Source organism: Callorhinus ursinus, unplaced genomic scaffold (genome assembly GCF_003265705.2).
Source record: "Callorhinus ursinus isolate GAN/ISIS: 27379988/994484 unplaced genomic scaffold, GSC_fseal_2.0 scaffold27, whole genome shotgun sequence".
NCBI lineage: Eukaryota > Metazoa > Chordata > Mammalia > Carnivora > Otariidae > Callorhinus > Callorhinus ursinus.
In genome coordinates this window covers 22,179,653-22,206,802 of record NW_027397089.1, presented here as the reverse complement: position 1 = coordinate 22,206,802, position 27,150 = coordinate 22,179,653, and the positions used below count along the sequence as shown (strand labels likewise).

The following is a 27,150-nucleotide window of genomic DNA, read 5'->3' as shown; positions in this document are numbered from 1 at the left end:
GTCATGTAACTGACTCACAAGCCTAGAGTCTGCATTTAGAAATTACACTGAAGAGGCCTCATTTCATTGCCAATGTCCTTAAACTTTACCCCGTACTACTTATTCCCATTTGTAAATTGATCAAGGATCCTGGTGCAAGCATCTATATGATGATGTTTACTACTGTACAAAAGTACAAGAATTTAGGCATAGAGGAATCAAAAACTAGATGGGAAGTTACAGAAGTCCTAAGTTTTCCATCTATTTCCCAATATTTTTCTTTTACAAACAAGCTTTTCTCTCATGAAATATAATGAGAAAAATATTCCTATAGCTATTATGGTAAATTAGGTTACTGTTCATTAAAAATACATTTCTTCCATTTGAGCACTTCGAAAGGAGTACACCTTGCAGAAAATCAGTGATAAATTCAGCCATGTGACTTGTTTTCACAATATAATGTGAGTGGGACTGTGAAAGCTTATGAGTTCAGAGTCCAGGCATTAAGAAGCATATTTCTCCTAGCCACTAATCTCTGCTATAAAATGTCATATAACAGGTAGCCTGCTTTTCTAAGAATAAAATATATCATAAAGATCTGAGCTGTATCTGTACTCTGGAGCCAAGCCCAGGCATGCCAAGCCTCAATCAACTAAAATCCAACCAAAGCACAAACTGGTGAATGAGAAATAAATGCTTATTTTTCAATGTGAGTACAATCTTGGATAAAATAGCACAACTTTAGTAATTAGTTACAGCTACCATTTATGTATTATATGAGTTTGATTTTGAATATTTATATAATTTCTCTATCAGGGTGTAAAGAATCAGTGCAGAGAGTATAAAGAATATGTGTAGGGGTGCTTGGGTGGCTCAGTTGGTTAAGCTTCTGCTTCAGCTCAGGTCATGATCCCAGGGTCCTGGGATCCAGTCTTGCATCCAGCTCTGCTCAGCTGAGAGCTTTCTTCCCCCTTTCCCTCCACCTGCTGCTCCCTTTGCTTGTGCTCTCTCTCTCTCTGCCATAAAAATAAATTAAAAATCTTAAGAAAAAAGGATATGTGTAAAAAATAATATGTCTATGTCAAAGAGATAAATGTATATGAAATATGAATTTATTTGCAAGTAATAATTGAGTTCAATCTCTCTCCCTCTTGTAATTGAACTAGGGTAGAAATATCTGAATCATTATCAAATTACTAAATTTCTCATGAGTTCTGGCAATAACTAGCTGTTTGACTTACACAATATCTTTATAGTTTTATTCTTGTTTTCTTCGTTATTTAACATTTTATTTTTTGCATCAAAGTATTTTCTAGACTGGGTAAGTGTGACAGAAGTGGGGACTTGGGGAATTTAATAAAACAAGATGTCTTCTAAAATATCTGAAATCCAGGTAAGGAAAACAACACACAAGAAAAAGTAGTGAAGGACACTGGTTATTAATGATTGAGAAAAACAATCTCTACCATAAAATGAACCTAATTTTGATAGTGCTATAAGAAAAGTGATTCAAAAGATAGCTGTTTATTCCATTCTCTGAGGATGTGGGACAGATGTGAATAGCTCTTATAGAGCAACTCTGTGGTTGTTGCATGATAATCCTAAATGCTTATCAACAATAAGTACCCTCAGCTCTAAATCTACTCATCCCTCTATGCCCTGTTCTCAGATAATGGAGTTAGATCCTATAAACTTCTCTTCCTTGTCAGCCCCCATGAGGTTGAGTTTTGTTGGTAAAAGGCAATGGAGAAACACTGCAACAGAAAAAGCTCTTTTTCCTGGTTTCATGGTGTTTTCAGGGTGTTTGGCTGCTATGGCTTGGTTGCCACCTGCATGCATCAGGAGGTCCTATGCATTTATTCAGCCTCTAGCAAGTTTTTGTCACCAGGAGCAGTCAAAGTTTCCTTCCCTTGTTCTATGCCTCCCAACAGTCTGGCAGGGGTTCCTCCTGCTTGCCAGTCACAGCCTGAGATCCAACTTCACCAAGTTCATGTGTAGATTATGGAATTGCTCTGTCCCAGGCCAATCCCATGAGCATGTCTGCCATGAAGCTGTATGTAGCCACATTGTCTTCAATGACATCTAAATCCCATCTTCAGAGAGTAGACGTGGCTGCCCAGTGAGCTCTCCTTTGTGTACTCTCCTTCAACCCTAAGAAACTCTTTATGATTTTTAATTTTAGTAGCATGTCTTCTTAGTAGGGTTTCCCTTACAAATAGATCATAATTGTTTACATGAATCTTCCCCTGGTTTCTGTCTTCTGACCAGTTTTCATTCTGACTGATAACCACACCACCCTGGGATGTTCAACTCTTATTTGCAGCCCTTTAAGGGCTAGGACAAATCAATTCATTTGGAAAGATGAGTGGACTGATTACCTTATTGAAGACTTCACAATGACAGTGCTTGATATTATGATCTGTAATTTATCGATAATTTAAATAGCAAATGCTAAAGAAATGCATAATATGTACCTGGGTATATATATTTTACATTCATATAAATAAAGATTGAAAAAAAAGTTCTACAACACCAAAGGTGAAACCTCAGGTACAATTTGGACTTGGCATGATTCTGATGCATCACTGTGGATTCATCCTTGGTAACAAATGAAGCATTCTAGTGAGTGATGCTGATAATGGGAGAGGCCATCCACGTGTGCATACAGGGATAATATAGGACAGCTCTGTACCTTCCTCTTAATTTAGTTGTGAATCTAAAATTGCTCTAAAAATTATATTTGGAAATATTCTGAGAAAATAGTTGTATGGCTTTTGAAGAAATGAGATATATGTTCTTTATAGATGGTGAGATAACATTATACCAAAATTAGGTAACTAAAATGCCTAGCGCTTACAAATATATTTTTTTCGATCTAAGCAGGGTTCAAAAGAAATTTTCTTTGAGTCAAAGTTGAAAAATGGACAATCCTTGTCACTCTCTGAAGAAACTGACAACCTGAAATACAGAGAATTATATCTCATTACTCTTAAAAATATAAATCACAATATTTTGAGGGACAATTTATTTAGACTAATAGCTGTACATCTAAACCTGAATATTTTCCATATCATCTTTCTATAGAAACACTTTAACACATGTGTTATAGAATTGTTCACATACTGCACTTATTCTTTGTAAGATTAGTCCTCTTAAGGCATAAAATACAAAAATTGTCAAGAAACTTACACTTTAGGAAAGAAGGTCAAGTCTTTTGGCCACACAAATGAATTAATACTGATGTTCTGGGAAACTGTACTAATCCATGAAGAACGAATGAGGAGGCTGAACAAACACTATGAGAAAACAAATTTTTTTTAGAAATCAAATAAGAGATCTTATTTGAATTTGTAGTAACAAACACAGTTAGTTCTTTCTTACTTTATAGAATCTTTCAAATTTTAATATAATATTACACACTGGACATGTTATAAAAATATCTTGTAAGTAAGTGAGGAGGACAACCTGAGAAAGGTAACGATTTCAGGGTTCTGATAATTTATGAAAAGTTAATAATATTTTGTGAAATATCTATGTTTTGAAAAGATTCCTAGAGATTCAAGTAAGAAGAAAACATATCTGTAGTCTTCTTGCCCAGCACTGTTCCCATGCCTATCTGTCCGCCGTAGCTCAGTGATCCAGAAACTTGTGGTTCTATAATTTGGAGAAGCTGCAAAAGCAATGGTGCTGGTGCCACAGGGGAGACTTGATTAACCTCGGGGAAGGGAGTGAAATAGCCCGTTGACTTTTCACTGCAGCGTGATGATTTTGCATGGTAATGAATGAGGAGAACCCATGTGTGTCTGGAGCAGTTGACAGCCCCGCTGGCCTGGATCCGGGAGCCTGGGTGGAGTTTTTTTCCATCGGACTCGGGGCTGTGACCCAAGAGACCCTAGATCTTGAATGGTGTGACTTCCCATGGACCCTGCTTTAGCCTCTGGAGTCATGACTGCAGATGCTGTCTCTCCAGACTCTTGTGGACTTCTCCAGCCTTTGGGCACAGTCAGTGAGACCCCAAATGACCCAGGGCTCAAAGGCAGGTAAGGGAAGTCTCCTGGCCTGGTCTGGCCCAAGGGGACAGGCTACATGGTCATTAGGAATATTTCTCCTGCACTTTTTCTCAGGTAACAATAAAATTGTTTTCATTCCAGAAAAAAAAAGTTGGAGGTAGTAATTTTCCTGTCAAGCACTGTGACCCCTTTAAATATAATAGGAAAAATACTGTTAGTGAAAGTACAACAGAAGAGTTGACATGAGCTCCCTATACACTCTTGACTGATGGAAAAAATATATATACACATGGAGAGGAGACCAAGATGAACCCAGTAGAAAGTAAAAGCAGAAGGAGACTTGAGAACTGATATTCAAGTTGTGAGCACTCCTCTCTCACACTCACACACACACACACACACACACATCACATGGCAGAGGGTGGAAGCCCTACTAACTTGCAGTTCTGGAACACAGTCTTTTAAAAAAAAACTTGCAAGTAACATCTAAGCTACAAAATCACAAGGGCAATCCCTAGGAAAGTAGGCTAAAAGAATAAGAATTTGGAAACACTGAACAAAAACATTAGCAGGGAGATTATAGGGAAAAAGATCCAGCAGTAAAGTGTACGCAACTTAAACAAAATATAAATCTAAGAATATGAAATAGAATGCATGTTTACTAAATTGTATTATCAAAAATATCTACCTAAAAGATTAAAAAAAACATGAAAAGAAACAGCAAATATCTTCTACACTAAGGGAATGTATGGGTCAATATAAACTTCTACTGGGATAAGATATTATATTTACTAGAAAAAAGTACTTTAAGTACTGTTTATAAATATATGGAAATTAGAAAGAAAACAGTTCAGATAATGAAATTAACATGATGGCAGCAATATAGCAAATAGGAAATATCAATAGAGAAATAAAACTATATGAATAAATCACAGAGAAATTCTTAGTTTATCATTGTATACCTAAATGAAATTCACTAAATGGGTTCTCCAGAGAATTTGAGATACAGTAGAAAAAATTGATGAAATCGAGGAAAGAATAACAGAATTTATTCATCTCATAAAATGAGAAAGAAAAAGAAAAATTAACAGAGTTCAGAAACCTTCAAAACAATATCAGGAAAACCAGCATAGTTCTAAATACAGTTTGAGAAGGAGAAGATAAGCAGGGGGGAGGAAAGCAGAAAAACAATCATAAGTCACAATGAATAAACAACTTCTTAAATATCATTTAAAAATATTTATGGACCACAGAGACTCAGCAAACTAATAATAGAATTAACTCATAGAAATCCACAACTCAATACATAATGAAATGACTGAAGAACACACGCAAACACAGACAAAGAAATACTCCTGAGGGAACGAGGTGGATCATGAGAGACTCAAGTCAGTGTGAAGATTATGAAATGGGTGATATATCTTCCACCTGCCATTGAGCCCCACATGGGGCTCTCTGCTCAGCAGGGAGTCGGCTTGTCCCTCTGCCCCCACTGCCCCCGCTCATGCTCTCTCTCTCTAGAGAAAAAGAGAGCACAGAGCTTCTTATTACTTTGTCTTATCGATATTATGCCCCTCCAGTCTGAACCAGTGTCCCCCACGGAAACAATAACTTAAAAATATGTCCCGATGCCTGGGTGGCTCAGTTGGTTAAGCGCCTGCCTTTGGCTCAGGTCTTGATCCCAGGGTGCTGGGATCGAGCCCTGCATCGGGCTTTCTGCTCAGCGGGAAGCCGGCTTCTCCCTCTGTCCCCACGCCCCCACTCATGCTCTCTTTCTCTAATAAATAAATAAAATCTTAAAAAAAGGAGAAAAGTGGGACTACATTAAACTAAAGAGCTTGTGTGCAGCAAAGGAAAGAACAAAAAAGTTGGAAAAATGTTTTGAAGAACAATGTACAGAACAGAAGAAATATTGTAAACCATATATCTGATAGGGGACCAATATCTAAAATATATAAATAGCTCAACCAATGCAATAAAAACAAAGAAAATAATCCAATTTCCAAAATGGGCATAGGGCTGAGTAACAGTTTTCTGAAGACATAAAAATGGCCAATAGGTATAAGAAAGGTACTCAAAATCACTAATCATCTGGGAAATGCAAATCAAAGCCACAATAAAATGTCACCTCACACCTGTTAGAATTGTTTTTTCCAAAAACATAAGCGAATATTGGTGAGGATCTGAAGGAAAGGAAATCCTTTGGAGGAAATGTAAATTGGTGCTGCCACAATGGAAAATAGCACAGCTTTTTTTCAAGCAATTACAAATAAAAATACCATTATATTCAGTAATGTCACTCCTACATATATATTTAAATACTGAAATCATTATCTCAAAGGTATACTGCACACCCATGCTCATTGCAACATTATTCACAATGGCCTAATTATTGAAGGAACCTAAGTATCTGCCAACAGATAAGAAGGTGTTTTATACACACACACACACACACACACACATATATATGCACAATGAAATATTCCAGTCATGGAAAAGGAGATCTTGTCATTTGTGACAAATGGATGGATCTTGAAGGCATTATGTAAGTGACAAAAATCAGACAGGTATAGACCAATACTGTATGGTCTTACTTTATGTAGAATCTGAAACACTGAAATTGTAAAAAGAGAGTATAATGCTATTTACCAAGAACTGTGAGGAATGGGAATTGGGGAGATGTTTAAGAATACAAAGTTACAACTAGAACATAATAAGTTCTGGAGGTCTAATGTACAATATAGTGATTATAATCAGCATTACTGTATTATAAACTTCAAAGTTGCTAAGACTAAATCTTAGCTGTTCTCAATACCCACAAAAGTGATAAATATGTAACATGAGAAAGGTATTATCTAAGATTACCATAGTAATCAATCAGTAATACATAAATGTATCAAATGAACACATGTTCAGCTTTCCCTGAAAATGCCAAAAATAAAATATGCATACTGTATGATTTTATTTATGTAAATGTTTGTAAATGGAGGTGAGAACATGAAAGGGGCATTTTGTAGAGCTGGTAATATTCATTTTCTCATTCATATGATGGTGACACTTGAAAATTCAGCCAGTTGTTGGCATGTATTGCATGTGCAACCATCTGTATGTACATTATACCACAATAAAATTACCATAAGAGAATATTATGAAAATATACAAATATCTTTAAAATGAGACATAAAATTGAAAAAAAATCCTACCAAATACAACTTGTGAAAACCAAAGCAAAAAGAAATAAAAATATCAGAAGTGTCTTAACTTCTACTATAACTTAATCTGTAATTCAGAAAGCTTTTCATAGTCAGTTACAGAATATTTAGATGCTTATGAGTAAAGAAAAATGAAATACCAATTAAAAACCAAAAAGAAACCCTTATAAGGTAGAAAAAAGGTCTAATAAAATATGTGTTGTGTACATTTTCTTGGAATAATAAAAAAAGGAAATTACATGTCAGTGGCAATCATAAACTGATTCTGACAATATATAAAAATAATGGACTATGACATAAGTAGATTTACTGAAGCAATACCACGTTGGATTTACATGTGAAATTACATAAACTTAATCTGTCACATTAGCAGAGTAAAGAAGGTCAAATGATGTGATTTCTCTGATGCAGAAGGCAACTGATAAAATTAATTTTCATTCTTAATTTAAAAAAATTAAACTGATAGAAATAAAAAGTAAACATCCATGCAAAGATCTAGAATAGATATGATAACTCTGAAAAAGAACTAATACAAACGCACTGTTTACAAAAGGAGGATTTTTAAAGTATAGATTGACATAAAAATACATACAAGATTAAAGAAACTGAGGAGAAAGAGCAAAGTTAATACCCACACATATATGGAATGCAGATTTCAACAAAGATGCAAAGTCATTCTGTGGATAAAGTATAGTCTTAGAACAAATGTTGTGGAGACAATTCAGTATCAAATGAAATTAACAATATATACCTTATACTATGTACAAAAATGCTAAACATTGATCATCCATAAGTATAAATAATAAACTTTCAAGAAGATGTATTAGAAAAAACACCTGACCTAAAGTTGTGCAGAGATTTCTTAGAAAGAACAACAAAACATGACCCATAAAAGAACAAATTGATGAAGTGTAGTTCATTAAGATAATGTCTGCTCTTTAAAGAGAAGAAAAAGACAAGTCATAGACTTGAGAGGAAATATTTACAAATCATACATCTAATAAAATGCTTGTTGCCAGGATACACAAAGAATTCTCAAAATACCATAGCAAAAAGTAAAAATATAACCAAAATATTTCAAGATATTTCACCAAAAAGCCTATATTGATGGCAAATAAGTACAGGGAAAGATGCTTAACACTATTAGTCTTAGGAACATTCATATTAAAACCACTACATATCAGAATTCCTGTTCCAGCAAGATGGAGAGGATATACTGTTCCCTATTTCTTCCACCAAATACAGCTAAAACACCTGGACATTATATACAAAACAACATAAGATTCAAACAGGTGATGAGCAAACTGACAGAACTGGGCACTCCAGCTCCAAGGAATGACATGGCGGTGAATGCCCTGGAATTTATCTTTTATCACATAGCCCAGACTGGTGAGCAAACCACAGACACCAATGGGTACAGACAAAAGTCCCCAAAATGTTTTTTTCTCTCCAGTCAAGACAATGGAAAAAAGGCATGCTAGAAAGAAAAAAAATGTAGAAGCTAAGTGCATTATTCCAATCAAAAATCACTGACTACCTAGCAAAAATATCACTCAGGAAAGCAGGGGAAATCAAGGCAGTCTATGATAAAGGAAAACTAAGAAAATGTGTCACCACCAGATGCACTCTGAAAGAACTGCTAAAGGGAAATATCTAAACCGAAATTAAATGATAACAGAGGGAATCTTGGATTATCAGGAAGAAGGAGACAACCAAAGAAAGATAAAACTATCATTAGGTCTAATGAATTTGTTTCATCTCTTGTGTTGTCTAAATTGTTTGATATTTGAAGCAAAATCATCAGTTGAAACAAAATTATAACATCCATGTGATTCTCAATATAAGTAGAAAACATTTAAGACAATTCTAGGAGAAATGAGACAGTAAAGGGACATCAAGGAAGGTAAGGCTCTACATTTTAGTCGAAGTGCTGTGCTGTGACAGACTGTGTAGACTGATATATGTGTATATAATTATTTATACAGAGATATCTCATATCTATATTATTTACATAAAGCAGATTAGAACACATATGGCCATATATCTAACTTGATATGTATAAAGTTTTATATGAAGAAAAGATCTACTCTGTTGTAAATTATGCTCCATCAATTAGGTCATGATGTAGAAAAGTGTAACCTTCACTTTTATCTCCCAGACTCATAAACACAGCGTCACAAAAAATAAATTCCAAGTGGATCATAAACCCTAACTAAAGGTTAAAATTAAAGAAACAAAAAAAAGGTAAATCCAGGAAAGTAATATAGGAAATTATATTCATAAATTTTGAGTAACTTCTGAAATAGGTCCAAAATAATCACTAACACCCAAAATGATAAATTGGACCATGATAACATTAAAATTCGGATCATTAAAAGACTCCAGTAGGGGAGTAAGAATGCAAGATACAGCTATTTCCATCTCATAAACTCAAAAAAGTGCTTGTATTTAAAACATGATGAGGACTTCTAAGAAGACAAAAGAAAACACCATCTAGGAGAAATGAGCAAGAGACACACTTGAACTCTTTATATTCTCGCCAAAGAGAATATCCTAATAACTCCCAGTCCAGAAAAATGATACTATTATATAATCACCAGAACTTAATTGTATTAAATTTTATGAGACTACAGAGTTTTGGATCAAGTGACTATTTGTACAATGTGTATTTACACAATACACTAGATAAATGTAGGGATAATTTAATATATTGAAAGACACACATATCTATGACTGTGAAGTTTCATACTAATGCTTAGAAGAAAAATGTGTTATAATTATATGTAAATACAATTATAATGTTATACTTATACATTATTTTATTATGAAAAATGCAATACTTACATTCTAGAAATATACCATATACTATGTAGTTATGTATAATAAATTATTATAAATACATGTGGAAAAGGACAGAGAAAAGGCCTTTCATTATATAATTATTCATAATATCCACACACCAAAATGGAACTAAATTTCTGAGAACAGATTTTAAATGTCATATTCATATAAGACAGCAGCAGTGAAAATTCACAAAATATAGACAAATGCGATAATACAGTTGGATTACAAATATGAGAGCAAAAGGAGACACACATAAAAATGCATACTGCATGATTCCATCGATATAAAGTCCAAAAATAAGATATTTCACATTATTAAAATTGGCAGGGCTAAAAGAGGCTCTAAACTTATCGTTCATGATCTGATTTGTAATTGTGTGATTCTATTTTGTGATGATTGTGCACATTCATATATTTAGTTTTCTTGATGTGTTAAAAAAAAGTAAGGTTATTTCAGGTGAAAGAGCATTTATTGAAGTCTGGTTTTCTTTGAAAAGCAAGAACTGGAAATTATAAAATATACATTAAAAGTATAAAATATAAATATAGAGTCAAACAATGGAATAGTAACAGACTTTAAAATAAACAAGAGATATGTACAAATATATGGATGAACTCTACAAATATAATATTAAATGATAAGCTTTTAATAAAATCTGAAAACATTTGAAATCTCACCATTTCCTCTTCATCATCCAGGTGGAACAGTTTAGTGCTCTTAGAAGCACAGGATGACCAGCTCTCATTCCATGATTTTCTTTCAGTACTAATGTAATAGCAATTGTTGGAATATGTAATCCAATCTTTTGGACAATGAAATGCTGGAGAAAGTTTATGAGATATTATCCAAAAGGCTTTGAATATTAAAACTTGCAAATTTACAACTTGCCTATATATACACAAATGTGTATATAACACATCAATTTACCCTCACAAGCTGACAAAAAAAACAGAACACACACAAACTCCTAGAAGAGTCAATCTTTCCCCCCATAATTTATGTGCCCATATGAAGCAAACATACAAAAATGTCCATCTCTACATGTGCTCTGAGTCATTGACCAAGACCACTTTTTGGGAATTGCATAACGATTTATCTCTTATCGTGTTATAGCATGTGGAAATTTGAGGCCATTGGTAACAACGAGTAGGTGACTTTTATTTTATTTTATTTTATTAAGATTTATTTATTTATATGAGAGAGAGCACGAACAGGAGGGGCAGAAGGAAAGGGAGAGAGAATCTCAAACAGAGTCCATGCTGAGTATGGAGCTGACATGGGGCTCAATCCCAGGATCCTGAGGTCAAAACCTGAGCCAAAACCAAGAGTCACTTAACTGACTGAGCCATCTAGGCACCCCGGGTACAGTGATTTTAAATGAATATGTCCTCATACTGTTGCATAAAAAGTAATACTCTCCTATATTCATTATTTCTGAAAATTTATTATGCAATATTCTAATTCATTTTCCCCAAAAGCATCTATTATCATCCTTGTCTAGCTTAAGATAGAGATAAAATATAAATTATCCTAATATCATTTTGAAAATGATGTTCTACCTTTCTGGGTCTTTGTTTCCAAGGATGCTTTGTTCTGTACTGGTCCTTCAGGAACTAGAAAAATTAAGGCAATCCTCATAAAACTTAATAAAACTTAATATTACACTAAGTAAATCATTATGATTTGAGTTTCTTAGTTTGAAGTTTGGTGTATTGTTTAGAATGAGAAAACTCTGTAATAAAATAGATTTTATCCATAAAAATTGAATAAATAATGAACATGTGGGCAAAGATAATTCAAAAGTTTAAAGAACCGATCTCACAGTCTTTTACAATATTTGGTTTAACCAATCTCACGAATTAATTTGCATATCTCAATTAGGTCTCTCCTATAGCTTGCATTTGAGTTATGAAATTTGAATATATGTGTAATACTCTTTATAATTATTCTGTTATTTCTACATTTGACAAATTCAGAATAACCATTCCACACTTAGAGTAACATGCATTAAAATGAGATAATACAATTCCATAATATTGTGCAACATTTCGAGGCACTGATGATCATTAAAGTGAAAAATTCCCTTGTAGTCATTCAAACACTTACTTACAGAGAATAACAGCTATTGTGACCACAGTGGACATCAAGACAAGGCAGATGATTCCCAAGATCCCAGCAACAAGCTTTCCTGAACGTGAAGGTACATAGTAGGAAGAGAAATGAAAATTCTGAGAAAAGATGGATGGAAATAATCATTTAGGAAATTTACATACAAAAGACCCAACAACGCACCGGGAATCACATATAAAAATTTGGACCCCAAACCTGTAACTACCATTGTAATCTTCTCTCAGAATACACCATTACCTTTGCAGTAAATATATTACCCCCATGAGACTGGGTAAAGACCATGAATTATAAGACTTGAACAAGGTTTGTCCTCAGATTTCAATTACAATACTATATTCCAGCTCCATGCTCTGATCCTCACAAATGAAACATATGGGAGATCATTCCCTACTCATTCCCTACACCCCTGTACCCCAACTGCATATCCTAGAACAGTTAGACTATGTGTGTATTGTTTTACCTTTCCATGGGTAATTCTTGCCATTCCCTTGAAGATCCTGAGAAGCATTTTGAAGATTTAATTCTGCATAGATTATTTCCTGTTCAGTTATTGAAATGGAACTTTTAGTGCCCTTAGCTTTCATTTGATGTCTTTTTGAGCCCTTAACCTGATTGAGTTCTGCATAGGTAACTCCTTGGTTATTCATCTCTGCAGCTGAGTAGTGTCAGGCACGGTGCTGAATGGGACCGCACTGAAGGACTTGATGAATAGTGTATGTAATGACAAGATTGCTAGGACAGTCACACTGGGTGGAGTGTGTGGTGAGTGATAGTACTCATTTGCAGTTGGGCAATGTAAAATCTGGTACTAGTTTCCTTAGAGCTTTAAAGAAGGGTTTCATGATAGAATAAGTGGTTTTTACAATGATGTTCTATGTTTGACACAATAGTATTGATTGGAAAAATGTAAAGCGATAAATTAGTGAAGAAGAAAAGAATTCATGAATAATATTGTCCTTATTAATGTAAGGTCAGATTCCACAGAAACATGTCAACATTATTAGAATAACTGGGTTCATATTAAAATGCTGTGTTAGAAAGAAAATGCTGCACCATTTTTTTTTGACAAGTTTTAAATGGAGTCCCCTAGATTAGGGAATATTAGTTTTTGCACACATAGGAAATTCCTGTAGTAAATGACTTTTATTTGGGATTTAGATTTCTTTACTAAAAGGTCATGTAGTGCAATCAAGTGGTCTTTATTTTGAATAATTGTGGAGTTCTGAGAAATTATTAAATTTTAAAAGAAATATTTTATATGTTGAAAAATGTTATATGACACAGTAAACATCCAAAACCTGAGCAATAATGAAAACAAAAAAACAAAATTTTTTTTAAAAGTACTTATTTAACAACAGAAATTGACAACAGATTTAATGGTAAAGATATGAAACCATAAAATGATAGGTAAAAGTGTAGATCATTTATGAAAGAACACTGTTGGTACAAACTTCCAGAAAGACCTATGAATGTCATAGGCAGTAAGGAAGCTTTAGTTGTTTGAGGAATTCTAATAAATGAAATAAGTATTCAGTCAGTGAAATCTGGAATTACTCCTGGCTCTCAAATTTACAAAGTATGAACTTTAAGAAGTTACTTCCTGTCTAGCCACCTAGTTTATACTAACCTCAAATGGGAATTAAATATATATAAAATATAATGCACATAATTAATATTCCATCCAGCTTTTCTAAGATCTCAATAGTATATTAGTTATTTTAAGTATTTTAACACAATAGTCACAGTATCATTACTGATTCATATCCTTTAGAGCATGTAACATAATCCATTAGATAGGAATATCTTTCAGTATTAAATATCTTTTTTTTGCCAAGTTTTGTTCAATTTTTAAAAAAGTTTTTAAATTGTTTCATACTTAAATTTAAATTAGCATTTTTTAGAAGGTACCTCATCTTGCTTTTCATGAAAGATCAAACTTTCATTTATCAAAGCAACTATATGAGGAATTACATTTGGCTTTTATGATTTGATGGATTCATCTTAAGAAATTATTTTTTCAAATATTTATATAATTCTAGTTAGTTGACATATAGTATGATATTGGTTACAGGAGTAGAATTTAGCGATTCATCATTTACATATAACCCCCAATGCTCATCACTACAAGTGCCCTCCTTAATACCCATCATGCGTTTAGTCCATCCCCAATCCCCCTCCCCTCCAGCAACCTTCAGTTTCTTCTCTATAGTTAAGAATGTCTTATGGTTTCCTTCCCTCTCTTTTTTTTCCCTTCACCTATGTTCATCTGTTTTAAGAATTTATTTTTAAAGACTGGGCTAAATATCAAATAATATATGTAATTATACCTATATTGATGACAAATCTAAAATTAACTGTTCCTTATCATGATGCTTACGGGATTTCACTTGAAATTATATTGATTTGAAGACACAATTATGTGCGTATATATGCACTTAATTACTTCTCCACAGGCAAGATTTGAATATTTTAAGAAATTCTCCAATGTATTTCATACTTACTCTTGTCTGTTACCCTGGTCTGTTGGAATAAAGATACCAATGTTCTCTGTGATTTGATTGTATATTTGTTGTGCCTCAGGTGCATCCCATCCAACATTTGTATCTCCCACTAAATGAGGTGGCTAGTAGAGAGACAGCAGAGTAGTGACACATACCTTCTCTTGGCCAGAGAGCCAGGCATCTTCCAGTGGTAGACCAGGTTACTCTTGTAAACAGACAATATCTGTGGTCTTCAGAGACTACTGACCCTGTGAGAGCTCAGAGTGAGGCAATAGTGGAAAAGCTAGATTTCTCATCAATGTGTCACTTAAAATTTGAACAGGAAATTCTTACACTTGGCCTATTTTGAAGACCGTTTATCTCATCACACACCTCTAGAATGTACACAGTTTCAGTTTGTAGTGTGTCATTTCTTTTGTCTCTTGGCAAGTACCTCTGAGAAATTTTTATGTTCCAGAAGATATTGGGGTCAGAGACTTGACCACCCAGGCTCTTAACTTGCTTCCCTCCGATTCACAAACACTGGGAACTTAGGCCTTGTGAAAATATCTTAGATGTTTAAGTTTTACTTTTAGACAAGTTTGCTAAATGTTCCATTACATATTTCTTTTTCTTATGCCTTTGCTATGTCATTTCTGTTGTACTGAAAATATTCTAATCATCATCTCCTTAACAGGTACTTAATAATATTTGACACTAATTTTGAAGACTCACTGCATTTTCAACTTTATTGTAACTGTCACAAAAACATCAATTTCCAAACTTATCTTCTCAATGTTTTGCCTTAGTTTTAATATACCTGCAATCCATCTTATTATTTGTAAATAAGTTATCTAGGTTTCTGCTGAAAAAAACTAAATGCCTGTGGGAAGGACACAATATTGAACAATATTGAACAATAGCACCATGCCAAAGATTTGAATATTAAATAATTACTCATATTACGCTTTGAGTCATGCTCCAATGATAACAAATTGATTTTATTTTTATAGGAATACTTGTTATGAATGAGAAAAGCCTAAGTTTCACTATGTGGGGGGGTGGGATGAATGTAATTTTCGAAAATTTCACTTAACTGAAAAAATTGAGAGGACAAAGTACTTTTAAAACACAATTAGAGGATACATGGACATCCAAAGAAATAAAACATTAAATCTAAATTACCTAGTTTGCATCAATGGAATTCTTGGATTTAATTTGTGAATAATCTTTGAGGATATTTGTATGTATATTTCTATTAGTCTATAGTTCTGGGATTTTGTTTTTTGGGTTTTTTTTTTTGCAAAATTATGTGACAATTTTATTTTTATTTTTATGTATTTATTTTTAATGATGTATAGTTGACATTCAATATTATACTAGTTTCAGGTGCAGAGATGGGGATTTAACATTTATACACAGTATGATATGATCATCGTGATAAAGCTTATTACCATCTATCACCATGAAAAATTAATACAGTGTTATTGACTATATTCCCTATGCTATAATTTACATCCCTGTGACTTATTTATTTTATACTGAGAATTTGCACCACTGACTTCCTTTCACCTCTTTCAGGCATCCCTCCTACCCTCTCCCCTGTGTCAATCACAACTATAGTCTCTATATATGACTCTGTTTCTGTTTTCTGTGTTTGTTTTTAAGTTCTACATTTTCAGTTAAATCATACAGTATTTGCCTTTGTCTGTCTAATTTTATTTACATAAAACCTTGTAGGTCCATCAAAAAGAATTTCATTCTTTTTTATCTGTGAGTAATATCCCATTGCATATATATGTTGCTTCTATTTATTCATTCATCTATAGATGGACAAATGGGTTGCTTCTATATTTTGGCTATTGTAAGTAGTACTGCAATAAACAGAGGGTGCATACACCTCCTCAAGTTAATGTTTTCATTTTCTTCAACTAGATACCCTGAAGTGGATTTTCTGGATATTATAGTACTTCTGCTTTTAATTTTTTGAGGAACCTCCATACTGTTTTGAATTGTGACTACACCAATCTAAATTCCCACCAACAGTGAACAAGGTTCCCTTTTCTCCACATCCACACCAGTATTGTAATACTTGTCTTTTCAATTCTGGTAGGTGTGAGGTGACATCTCTCATGGTTTTGATTTGCATTTTCCTGATGATTAGTGACGTTGAGGATCTTTTCATGTGTTGGTTGGCCATCTGTGTGTCTTCTTTTTTTTTAATTTTTTAAATTATGTTTAGTTAATCACCATACATTACATCATTAGGTTCTTCATGTACTGTTCCATGATTCATTGTTTGTGTAAAACACCCAGTGCTCGATTCAGTACGTGCCCTCTTTAATACCCATCATTAGGCTAACCCATCCCCCCAAACCTGTCCCCTCTAGAACCTTCAGTTTGTTTCTCAGAGTCCATAGTCTCTCATGGTTCATCTCCCTCTCCGATTTCCCCCCCTTCATTTTTCCCTTCCTGCTATCTTCTTCTTCTTTTTTTAACATATAATGTATTATTTGTTTCAGAGGTACAGGTCTGTGATTCAACAGTCTTGCACAATTCACAGTGCTCACCATAGCACATACCCTCCCCAATGTCTATCACCCAGCCACCCCATCCCTCCCACCCCTCACCACTCCAGCAACACTCAGTTTGTTTCCTGAGAATAAGAATTCCTCATATCAGTGAGGTCATATGATATATTTCTTTCTCTGATTGACTTATTTCGCTCAACATAACACCCTCCAGTTCCATACATGTCATTGCAAATGGCAAGATCTCATTCCTTTTGATGGCTGCATAATATTCCATTGTATATATACATACCACATCCTCTTTATCCATTCCTCTGTCGATGAACATCTTGGCTCTTTCCATAGTTTGGCTATTGTGGACATTGCTGCTATAAACATCGGGGTGCACGTACCCCTTCAGATCCCTACATTTGTATCTTTGGGGTAAATACCAGTAGTGCCTTCGCTGAGTCATATGTTAGCTCTATTTTCAACTTTTTTTTAAAGATTTTATTTATATATTTCACAGAGAGACACAGAAAGAGAGGGAACACAAGCAGGTGTAGTGGGAGAGGGAGAAGCAGGCTTCCTGCAGAGCAGGGTGCCCGATGCGGGGCTCAATCCCAGGACCCTGGGATCACGACCTGAGCCAAAGGCAGATGCTTAATGACTGAGCCACACAGGCGCTCCTATTTTCAACTTTTTGAGGAACCTCCATACTGTTTTCCAGAGTGGATGCACCAATTGCATTCCCACCAACAGTGTAGGAAGGTTCCCCTATCCCCACATCCCTGCCAACATCTGTCGTTTCCTGACTTGTTAATTTTAGCCATTCAGACTGGTGTGAGGTGGTATCTCATTGAGGTTTTGATTTACATTTCCCTGATGCCAAGTGATGTTGAGCACTTTTTCATGTCTGTTGGCCATTTACACATCTTCTTTGCAGAAATGTCTGTTCATGACTTCTGCCCCTTTCTTGATTGGATCATTTGTTCTTTGGGTATTTAGTTTGAAAAGTTCTTTATAGATTTTAGAGACTAGCCCTTCATCTGATATGTCATTTGCAAATATCTTCTCCCATTCTGTCGGTTGTCTTTTGGTTTTGTTGACTATTTCTTTTGCTGTGCAAAAGCTTTTTATCTAGATGAAGTCCCAATAGTTCATTTTTGCCCTTGCCTCCCTTGCCTTTGGCGATGTTTCTAGGAAGAAGTAGCTGCAGCTGAGGTCAAAGACGTTGCTGCCTGTGTTCTCCTTTAGGATTTTCATAGACTCCTGTCTCACATTTAGGTCTTCCAACCATTTGAGTCTATTTTTGTGTGCGGTGTAAGGAAATGGTCCAGTTTCATTCTTCTGCATGTGGCTGTCCAATTTTCCCAACACCATTTGTTGAAGAGACTGTCTTTTTGCCATTGGACATTCTTTCCTGCTTGGTCAAAGATGAGTTGACTATAGAATTGAAGGTCCATTTCTGGGCTCTCTATTCTGTTCCATTGATCTACGTGTCTGTTTTTGTGCCAGTACCATACTGTCTTGATGATGACAGCTTTGTAATAGAGCTGGAAGTCCGGAATTGGGATGCCGCCAGCTTTGCTTTTCTTTTTCAACATTCCTCTGGCTATTCAGGGTCTCTCCTGGTTCCATACACATTTTAGGATTATTTGTTCCATTTCTTTGAAAAAAATGGATGGTATTATGATGGGGATTGCATTGAATGTGTAGATTGCTCTAGGTAGCATTGACATCTTCACAATGTTTGTTCTTCCAATCCATGAGCGTGGAACGTTTCCCCATTTCTTTGTGTCTTCCTCAATTTCTTTCACAAGTATTTTATAGTTTTCTGAGTACAGATCCTTTGCCTCTTTGGTTAGATTTATTCCTAGTTATCTTATGGTTTTGGGTGCAATGGTAAATGGGATCGACTCCTTAATTTCTCTTTCTCCTCTCTTGTTGTTAGTGTATAGGAATGCCACTGATTTCTGTGCATTGATTTTATATCCTGCCACTTTACCGAATTCCTGTATGAGTTCTAGCAGTTTTGGGGTGGAGTCTTTTGGGTTTTCCACATAAAGTATCATATCATCTGCAAACATTGAGAGTTGGACTTCTTCTTTGCTGATTTGGATGCCTTGGATTTCTTTTTGTTGTCTGATTGCCGTGGCTAGGACTTCTAATACTATGTTGAATAGTAGTGGTGATAGTGGACATCCCTGCCATGTGTCTGACCTTAGGGGAAAAGCTCTCAGTTTTTCCCCATTGAGAATGATACTCGCTGTGGGTTTTTCATAGATGGCTTTTATGATATTGAGGTATGTACCCTCTATCCCTATACTCTGAAGAGTTTTGATCAAGAAAGGATGTTGTGCATTGTCAAATGCTTTTTCTGAATCTATTGAGAGGATCATATGATTCTTTTCTTTCTTTTGTTGATGTATTGTATCACGTTGATTGATTTGCGGATATTGAACCCACCTTGCAGCCCAGGATAAATCCCACAATGTCATGGTGAATAATCCTTTTAATGTACTGTTGGATCCTATTGGCTAGTATTTTGGTGAGAATTTTTGCATCCATGTTCATCAAGGATATTGGTCTGTAATTCTTTTTGATGGGGTCTTTGTCTGGTTTGGGGATCAAGGTAATGGTGACCTCTTAAAACGAGTTTGGAAGTTTTCCTTCCATTCTATTTTTTGGAACAATTTCAGAAGAAAAGGTATTAATTCTTCTTGAAATGTTTGGTAGAATTCCCCTGGGAAGGCATCTGGCCCTGGGCTTTTGTTGGTTGGGAGATTTTTGATGACTGCTTCAATGTCCTTAGTGGTTATAGGTCTGTTCAGGTTTTCTATTGCTTCCTGGTTCAGTTTTGGTAGTTGATACATCTCTAGGAATGCATCCATTTCTTCCAGATTATCTAATTTGCTGTCATAGAGTTGCTCATAGTATGTTCTTATAATTATTTGTATTTCTTTGGTGTTGATTGTGATCTCTCCTTTTTCATTCATGATTTTATATATTTGGGTCTTTTCTCTTTTCTTTTTGGTAAGTCTGGCCAGGGATTTATCAATCTTGTTAATTCTTTCAAAGAACAAGCTCCTAGTTTCATTGATCTGTTCTTTTGGTTTCTATTTCATTGATTTCTGCTCTGATCTTTATTATTTTTCTTCTGCTGCTGGGTTTAGGCTTTATTTGCTGTTCTTTCTCCAGCTCCTTTAGGTGTAGGGTTCGGTTGTGTATTTGAGACCTTTCTTGTTTCTTGAGAATGGCTTGTATTGCTATATACTTTCCTCTTAGGACTGCCTTTGCTGCATCCCAAAGATTTTGAACAGTTGTGTTTTCATTTCATTGGATTCCATGAATTTTTTTAATTCTTTTTAATTTCCTGGTTGACCCATTCATTCTATTTTCAGTGACAGCCTAGCTGGATATAGTATTCTTGGCTGCATATTTTTCTTGTTTATTGCTCTGAATATATCATGCCAGTCCTTTCTGGCCTGCCAGGTCTCTGTGGATAGGTCTGTTGCCAATCTAATGTTTCTACCATTGTAGGTTACAGATCTCTTCTCCCGAGCTGCTTTCAGGATTTTCTCTTTTTCTCTGAGACTTGTAAGTTCTACTATTAGATGTCAGGATGTTGACCTATTTTTATTGATTTTGAGGGAGGTTCTTTGTGCCTCCTGGATTTTGAATGCCTGTTTCCTTCCCCACATTAGGGAAGTTCTCTGCTATAATTTGCTCCAATATAGCTTCTGCCCCTCTCTCTCTTTCTTCCTCTTCTTCGATCCCAATTATTCTAATATTGTTTCATCTTATGGTATCTATTATCTCTAGAATTCTGCCCTCGGGATCCAGTAGTTGTTTCTCTCTCTTTTTCTCAGCCTCTTTATTTTCCATCATTTGGTCTTTTAAATCACTAATTCTCTCTTCTGCCTCATTTATTCTAGCAGTTAAAGCCTCCGTTTTTTATTGCACCTCATTATTAACCTTTTTGATTTCAACTTGGTTATATTTTAGTTCTTTTATTTCTCCAGAAAGGTTTTCTCTGATATCTCCCATGCTTTTTTCAAGTCCAGCTAGTATTTTTAAAATCATCATTCTGAACTCTAGTTCTGACATCTTACTGATGTCCGTATCGAGTAGGTCCCTGGCAGTCGGTACTACCTCTTGTTCTTTTTGTTGAGGTGATTTTTTCCATCTTGTCATTTTGTCCAGAGGACAATAGATGAATGAGAGAACAAAATGCTAATAGGGTAACAATTACTCCAGAAAAATATATACTAAACAAATCAGAAGAGACCTGAAACTGGGTAAAAAAGAAGGGGGGGCATTAAAGAAAAAGGAAAAAAAGAAAAAGATAAAAACAGACAAACAAAGACAGAGAATGTTCAAATATGATCAGGCTGTTGCATAGATCAGTGCCACACACTAGATTTTGGGCGTATTTTGGTCTTAGAAGAAAGTGCCTCCCAAAATTTTAAAAAAAGGAAAACTTATATATGTACAAAAATAAGGGTAAGTATGACGAAGGGATGGGAATATGACTGTAAAGATGAAATTTATAAAAGATTTTATAAAAGGAATTGATAAGATAAGAAGTTGGTTGAAAAAAGAAAGAAGAGGATTAAAAAAAACAAAGGGAGAGAAATTGATCAGGCAGGAGACTAAAGCAAAGCCATACAGTAGAGATTTAGGGTATATTTTGGTCTGTTAGAAGAGAGTGTGTTCCAAAATTTTAAGGAGAGAACAACAAAATATTTGGTATATTTTTATATACCAAAAATAAGGTTTACTACTCTGAAGGGATAGACTCTGACTCTAAAAATGAAAAATAAAAAAGATTTTTTTAAAAAAAGGGATTGATAAGATGTTGGTTGATAAAGGGAAAAAGAAAAATTCAAAAAAAAATTAACTTTGAAAGACTAAAGAATCATGGGGAAAAAAGCCATTAATTCTATGTGCAGTATTTCCCTAGGCCTGGAGTTCTGCCATTCTCATTGATTGGTAAACTTTGTCTTGGCTGACTGTTCTTGCTGATCTTCTGGGGGAGGGGCCTGTTGCCGTGGTTCTGAAATGTCTTTGCCAGAGGCATAATTGCCCCTACCCTTGCCGGGGCCGGGCTAAGCAAGTAATCTGCTCGGGTTTGCTCTCGGGAACTTTTGTTCCCTGCAAGCTTTCCGTACAGCTTTGGAGGATGAGAGTGAAAATGGCGACCTCCCAATCGTCGCCCCAGAGGAGCCAAGAACTTGGGGCCCCACTCCTCAGTGAACCCCCAGAGAAAAGCAGTCAGTCACTCCCGTCTTCCCAGTCTCCGGCTGCACTCCATGCTCACCCGGACTGTCACCGAGGTTTCTATCTCTGGCACATGACCCTGTGTGGAATCTCCAAACCCAGCAGACTCCTGTGGTGTGCTCCCATGCCGCTCCTTCCCAGGGAGGAAGGGGAGTCTCCCCAGATTTGCCGCTTGTTGGGTCCCTGCTGGAAGAGCAGTAACCCGTCTGTGCCGCAGATCACGGTTTATCGCCACCTGAACTGAGAGCCCCCTCCTCAGCTCTGTCTCTGCAGCTGGCTTCCTTGCTCTGATACCTGGGAGCTCTGCCACACTCAGGCACCCCCGGTCTTTCTGTGACCCTGAGGTTCCTGAGACCACACTGTCCCAGCAAGGGTTCCACCCCTGTTTAGCCACTGGAGTGATGTCCCTCTGCAGAGCCAACTTCTAAAAGTTCCGATATTGTGCTCTGCTGCTCTATCTTTGCTGGTAGCGTCCTATGGAGGCCGCCTCCCCTGCCGTCTATCCTGATTCACTTCTCCGCACGTCCTACCTTCCAGAATGTGGTCGCTTTTCTGTTCAGAGAGTTGCTGCTATTTTTTTCTTTGATCTGTTGAGTTCGTAGGTGTTCAGATGGTTTGATCCCTATCTAGCTGAATTCCTGGGACCAAAGTTTAAGTCTCCTACTCCTCCACCATCTTGCTCCTCCCTCCTGTGTGTCTTCTTTGAAAGAATATCTACTCAGTTCCATGACCTATTTTTTTAATCATTTGTTTATCAATCGTTTGGTGTTGAGCTGTTGGAATTCTTTATATATTTTGAATATTAACCTCTTGTTGGATGTATCATTTGCAAATATCATCTTTCATTCAGTAGGCTGCCTTTTTGTTTTGTTGATAGTTTCCTTGGTTGTGGAAAACTTTTTTAGTTTCATGTATTGTTTCTTTTTCATTTTGTTGCCCTTCCCTAAGGAGACAGATCTTAAAGAATAAAGGTAAACCCTATCTCCAATATCTTAATACCAATATATTCTTGTGTGTGTTGTATGGTTTCTGGCCTTACATCTAGGTCTTTAAATCATTTTAAGTTCAATTTTGTGTGCAATGTGCAACAGTAGTCCAGTTTTATTCTTTAGCTTGTAGTTTTTTAATTTTTTAAAGATTTTATTTATTTATTTGAGAGAAAGAGGGGGGGAGAGAGAGAGAGCAAGCATGAGTGGGGGGAGGGGAAAAAGGAGAGGGAGAAGTAGACTCCCCACTGAGCAGGAGCCTGACACGGGGCTTGCTCTCAGGACCCTCATCAAATCACGACCTGAGCCAAAGGCAGACACCCAACTAATTGAGCCACCCAGGCACCCCTCCAGTTTTTTTTTAAACACCACTTACTGAAGACTCTCTTTTCCCCATTGTCTATTCTTGCCTTCTTTGTCATATATGAATTGACCATATATGGGTTTTTTATTCCATTCTTTTGATCTATGTGTCTATTGTTGTTGCCATACTGCTTTGATTGCTACAGCTATGTAGTTTGTTTGAAATCTAAAAGCATGTTACTTCCAGTTTTTGCTCTTCTTTCTAAAGGCTGCTTTGGTTTTAAAGTCTAGTTTGTCTAAGTATTGCTACTGTCGTTTCTTTTGATGTCCATTTGTGTGATCATTGTTTCTCCACCTCCTCAATTTCAATCTGCAGGTCTAAAATGAATCTCGTTTTGCAGCATATACATGGGTCTTGTTTTTTGCTTATTTGTTTATTTTTTAATCCATTCTGACACCCTGTATATTTTGATTGGAGCATTTAGTCCACTAACATTTAAAGTAATTACTGATAGATATGTATTTATTACTATTTTATTACTTGTTTTGTCATGGTTTCTGGAAATTTTCTCTCATCCATTCTTATCTTTGTCACTTTTGGTCTCTCCTTTGCACTGAAAGGGTCCCCTTTAATATTTCTTTCAGGCTGTTTTTTTGTCATGAACACCTTTAATATTTGATGTCTGAAAAATTCTTTATGTCTCCTATTTTGAATGATAGTTTTCTGGATAGATTATTCTTCACTGCAGATTTTTTTCCCATTCAGCACTTTGAATCATGCCACTCCCTTCTTCCTGGCCAAGTTGCTGTTGAGAAATTTCCAGATAGCCTTAAGGGTCTTCCTGTATAAGTTAAGGACTTCTTTCATTTTTTTTTATTTTAAGATTTTTTTATCATCATATTTTGCCAAATTAATTACAATATATCTTGGTGTTGGCCTGCTTTTGTTGATTTTGATGGGAGTTCTCTGGTCCTCCTGGAATCTGGAGTGTAAAAAGAGACAAAGAAGAGCATTACATAATCATAAAGGGGACAAACCAACAAGAAGATCTAACAATAATAAATTTTTAGCACCCAACATGGGAGCACCCAAATATATAAAATAATTAGTAACCAACATAAAGAAACTCACTGATAAATACATAATAATAGTAGGGGACGTTAGCACCCCACTTACATCTATGGACAGATCATCTAAACAGAAAATAAGCAAGGAAACAATGGCTTTGAATGACACACTGGATCAGATGAACTTAACAGGTGTATTCAGAACAATCCATGCTAAACAGCAGAATATACATTCTTTCCAAGTGCACATGGAACATCCTCCAGAACAGATCACATATTAGGTCACAAAACAGGCCACCATAAATACAAAAAGATTGAACTCATACCATGCACTTTTTCTGACAACAATGCTATGAAACTTGAAGTCAGAAAGAAAAAAAAAATTAAAAAAACAAATACATGTAGGCCAAACAACGTGCTATTTAACAGTGAATGGGTCAACCAGGAAATCAAAGAAGAAATGAAAAAATACTTGTAAACAAATGAAAATGAGAACACAATTGTTCAAAACCTTTTAAGTGAAGCAGAGAAAGATTATCATATGGTTTAACTCATATGTGGAATATAAGGGATAGAGCAGAGGACCATAAGGGAAGGGAAGGAAAACTGAGTGGGAAGAAATCAGAGAGGGAGACAAACCATGAGAGACTCTGGACTCCAGGAAACAAACTGAGGGTTACAGGAGGTGGGGGTTGGTATAATCAGGTGATGGGTACTACTCCACCTAAAAGAAGCCTGGGGAAACCTACCATGTATTACAGAAATTGACTTTGTTATATAAACTTTCCTATAAACACTTTCTACTCAGAAGTTTAGATAGCATCAGTAGTGAAAAATGACACTTTAAAATATTGATCACCTCCCCTACCCATTATGGTATAGTTGTTTGTATTACATCTTACATACATTATAAATTCTGGAAAACACTGTTGCAAACTTTGCTTTGAATAGTCTTGCATACTGTAAAGAAACTAACAGAAGATTGCCTTTCATATTTACCCAGATATTTATAACTTTTCAAGCCCTTCTGACCTTCCCAAATGCCCAGTTTTCCATCTGGTATTATCACCCCCAAGCTAAAGAATTCCCTTCCTGTAGCACCTCTTGCAATGCAGGCTTGCTGGTGATGGATGTTCCAAGTGTTGCTTGAAAATGTCTTACTTTACCTTCATTCTGGAAGACTTTTAATGATATAGATATGGATATAGATAGGCGTATTCATTTTCTTGAGGTGAATATTCTAGCATTTTCTAAACCATTATTTCTAAGGAATTTCTGGGCATATAAAATGTTGTTATTCTCAGTGCTCTCAAGATTTTATTTTTATTTTTTTCAGAAGCCTGACTACAATGTACCCACTTGTGACTTAGTTTTATTTATCTTACTTGGTTTTTTTTTCCGGGCTTCCCAAATCTAACTTGGTGTATTTCAATAAATTTGAATCATTTCAGCCATTATTTCTTCAAATATTTTTCTGCAAAAATGTTTCCTGCTTCTTGTAAGATCCTTGTAATACATGTATCATAAATTTTGGTGTTATCACATTGGTCTAACTTTTAAAAAAATATTTTTCATCCCCTCTCAGAGTGGATTATTATTCTTATCCAAACCAGAACATTTGGGGGTACACAAACTAATTTTTTACATGTTGCCTTAGGAGGAGCCAAAAAAAATAGTTATAATTAAGTACCTCATTAAATGTTTGTCAGAGCAACACTTTTTAAATGCTAATGACTTATTTCATCCATAAGTTTATATTCATTAATTACCAGAAAAGAAAATTTTCAGATTAGTAAATTTGGTACATCAATTTGTCAGACACAGCTCAACCCTTCTTGCATTCTCCTTGGAATGGAGTGCCTGCAAAGAATAGGCTTCCTGCTCTGCTGCAACAACAGCAAAGTTTAAAAAAGCCACCATCTTCCTCTTCCTTTAGTACTGAAATGAGTACTGTTTTACTCTGGGATCCAGAATCAGGTCCTTTATGTTCAACACCTAATGTAATTTCTCAGGAAATTAGACACAGAGAAAACTACCATTTTGATCATTATATCCTTGACTTCTCTGTGACTCTTTCTATTCTGAATTCACTCTTGATTAACACCCTCCTAATAATGTTCCATATTTATGTATCTCCAGTGGTTTTTGGTGGATCCCCTAACCCAAGCTCACTCTACCAAATAATTCCCATGGCTTTTCATAGGTACATGTAACTTAGGCACCTTTTTTTTTTTTAAGATTTTATTTATTTATTTGAGAGAGAGAATGAGATAGAGAGAGAGAGAGCATGAGGGTCAGAGGGAGAAGCAGACTCCTTGCTGAGCAGGGAGCCCAATGCAAGACTT

At 35.5% G+C, this 27,150-nt stretch overlaps 2 protein-coding genes across 5 annotated transcripts in view; both read right to left on the bottom strand.

Annotated features, from left to right (window-relative positions):
- KLRK1 (killer cell lectin like receptor K1) overlaps positions 1 to 27,150 on the bottom strand; it is a 264,238-nt gene that overhangs the window by 140,576 nt on the left and 96,512 nt on the right. The window lies entirely within an intron of this gene.
- LOC112830125 (NKG2-A/NKG2-B type II integral membrane protein-like) lies at positions 1,400 to 12,902 on the bottom strand. 2 transcript variants are annotated; one of them, XM_025879825.2, is made up of 6 exons: positions 12,636 to 12,900; positions 12,156 to 12,233; positions 11,605 to 11,658; positions 10,723 to 10,865; positions 3,169 to 3,275; positions 1,400 to 2,937 (listed from the first exon to the last, which is right to left on the bottom strand). In XM_025879825.2, exons 1-6 carry the CDS (start codon positions 12,820 to 12,822, stop codon positions 2,826 to 2,828), a joined length of 681 nt encoding a protein of 226 aa, XP_025735610.1. In that variant the 5' UTR covers positions 12,823 to 12,900; the 3' UTR covers positions 1,400 to 2,825. The 2 variants fall into 2 exon arrangements, with proteins under 2 accessions (XP_025735610.1, XP_025735611.1); XM_025879826.2 differs by lacking the exon at positions 11,605 to 11,658 and having other exon boundaries at positions 12,636 to 12,902.